The following is a 1402-nucleotide window of genomic DNA, read 5'->3' on the forward strand; positions in this document are numbered from 1 at the left end:
GTCTCCATGCCAGCCTCCTTGCCGGGCCCCAGTTGGGGGTGAAGGAAGAATTACCACCTTCCCTAAAGCGTGGAGGTGGGGGTTCTGCGCCATCTCAGATGATTGCTACTTGGTCCAGAACAATCTCTCGAGAGGGGGAAAGGGCTCCTGGGCCAAATCAAAAGGCAGGAGGGGGAGCCTGGGGCCTGGCTACCTCCGCTATGTGAAAGTGGGAAGTCTGGGGTGATGGTGGGATGGGCTCCTGAACCATCTCTAATGGGAAGGGGCTCAGACTCCTGGATATCTCAGCTATACAGGGGTAGGGGGGATATGGGCGGGGGGCGTGTGCTAGAAAACCTCCTATAAAACTTAAGTTCAGAATAACTTAAGTTCTCCACTGGGAAGGAGAGGGACAGGCCGTCCCTGGATCCATCTCTAGTGAGCTTCTTGAGCCCCAGATCCATCTCTAATTGGCTTCAGTTATGTGGCGGTGGGTAGTGTGGTGGCCTTTGTCCATTTCATATGTGAGAGAACAGTATCCCATGGGGGTTTACCATGGAGAGACTCAAACCATCTTTAATGGGGAGACCAGGGCCTGGTTCCTCAACCATCTTTGCTTGGGGAAAATTTAAATACTGGATGGGGGCAGCAATGATTCTGAGTTAAGTAGATGGGTGAGGCCGGGTCATCACTGTGTGGGGGATAGGAAAATGTTTACTGGGACATCTATAATGCCGTCTCTAATGTGGTCAGAATGCAGAACAGTTTCTGTGGAATGCAGGGGCGTGGGAGGCGGCCTGTCTCCTGAACCGTCTCTAATGGAAGGGATCTTATTTGGGGCGATCCTTACAGGTGTATAGATCATCTCAAAAAGGGTAGAGCTTGATTCTTGAACACTTTTAAAGAGGCGAAGTCTTGTTTCTGGATTATTTATGACCGAAGTTGCGCTCTGGGCCGCTGGCCCACTCATGCGCCCTCCCCTCTTCCGGTCCCTCTCCCGTCTCCCGCCCTTCTCGCCAGCAGGGCTCTTCAGCAGAAAGGTGAGACCAGCGCGCGTCCCCGCGGGACTTGTAGGCGCGGACGCGCGCCGTTGCCAGGGGCGCCCGGGGCCCCTCCCTTCTTCCCCGGAGCTCGCGTAGGCGGGGAAGGGACTTGCGGAGCATGCGCACTATGGCCGGGGTCCGCGCGCCTCCTGGCGGCTCGGAGTGAAAATCGCTCCGCGACCCACTTAGACGGGACATCCCTGCCCCCACCGCCCCTCTGCCCTGGAGCACTTCCCTCTCTAGGAAAGAAGTCACTGTGCCCAGCAAAGCTGGAGTTCCTACCTCGTGGCATTCTCGGAAGAAGTGCTGCAGCCCAAGTTGGTCGTGTAGCTTCTGCATCCACTGCTGGGCTCGTAGTTGGTTTTCTTGGCTCCTGAGGG

General features: G+C 56.3%; 1 protein-coding gene across 1 annotated transcript in view; it reads right to left on the bottom strand.

Annotated features, from left to right (window-relative positions):
• Positions 1 to 1402, bottom strand: part of SPTBN4 (spectrin beta, non-erythrocytic 4) — a 66904-nt gene that overhangs the window by 30900 nt on the left and 34602 nt on the right. The window contains exon 17 of the mRNA XM_011372314.2: positions 1305 to 1395. Coding sequence (XP_011370616.1) covers positions 1305 to 1395 — 91 coding nt within the window. The remainder of the gene's footprint in view (positions 1 to 1304; positions 1396 to 1402) is intronic.

The sequence above is a fragment of the Pteropus vampyrus genome, unplaced genomic scaffold (genome assembly GCF_000151845.1).
Source record: "Pteropus vampyrus isolate Shadow unplaced genomic scaffold, Pvam_2.0 Scaffold203, whole genome shotgun sequence".
Taxonomy (NCBI): domain Eukaryota; kingdom Metazoa; phylum Chordata; class Mammalia; order Chiroptera; family Pteropodidae; genus Pteropus; species Pteropus vampyrus.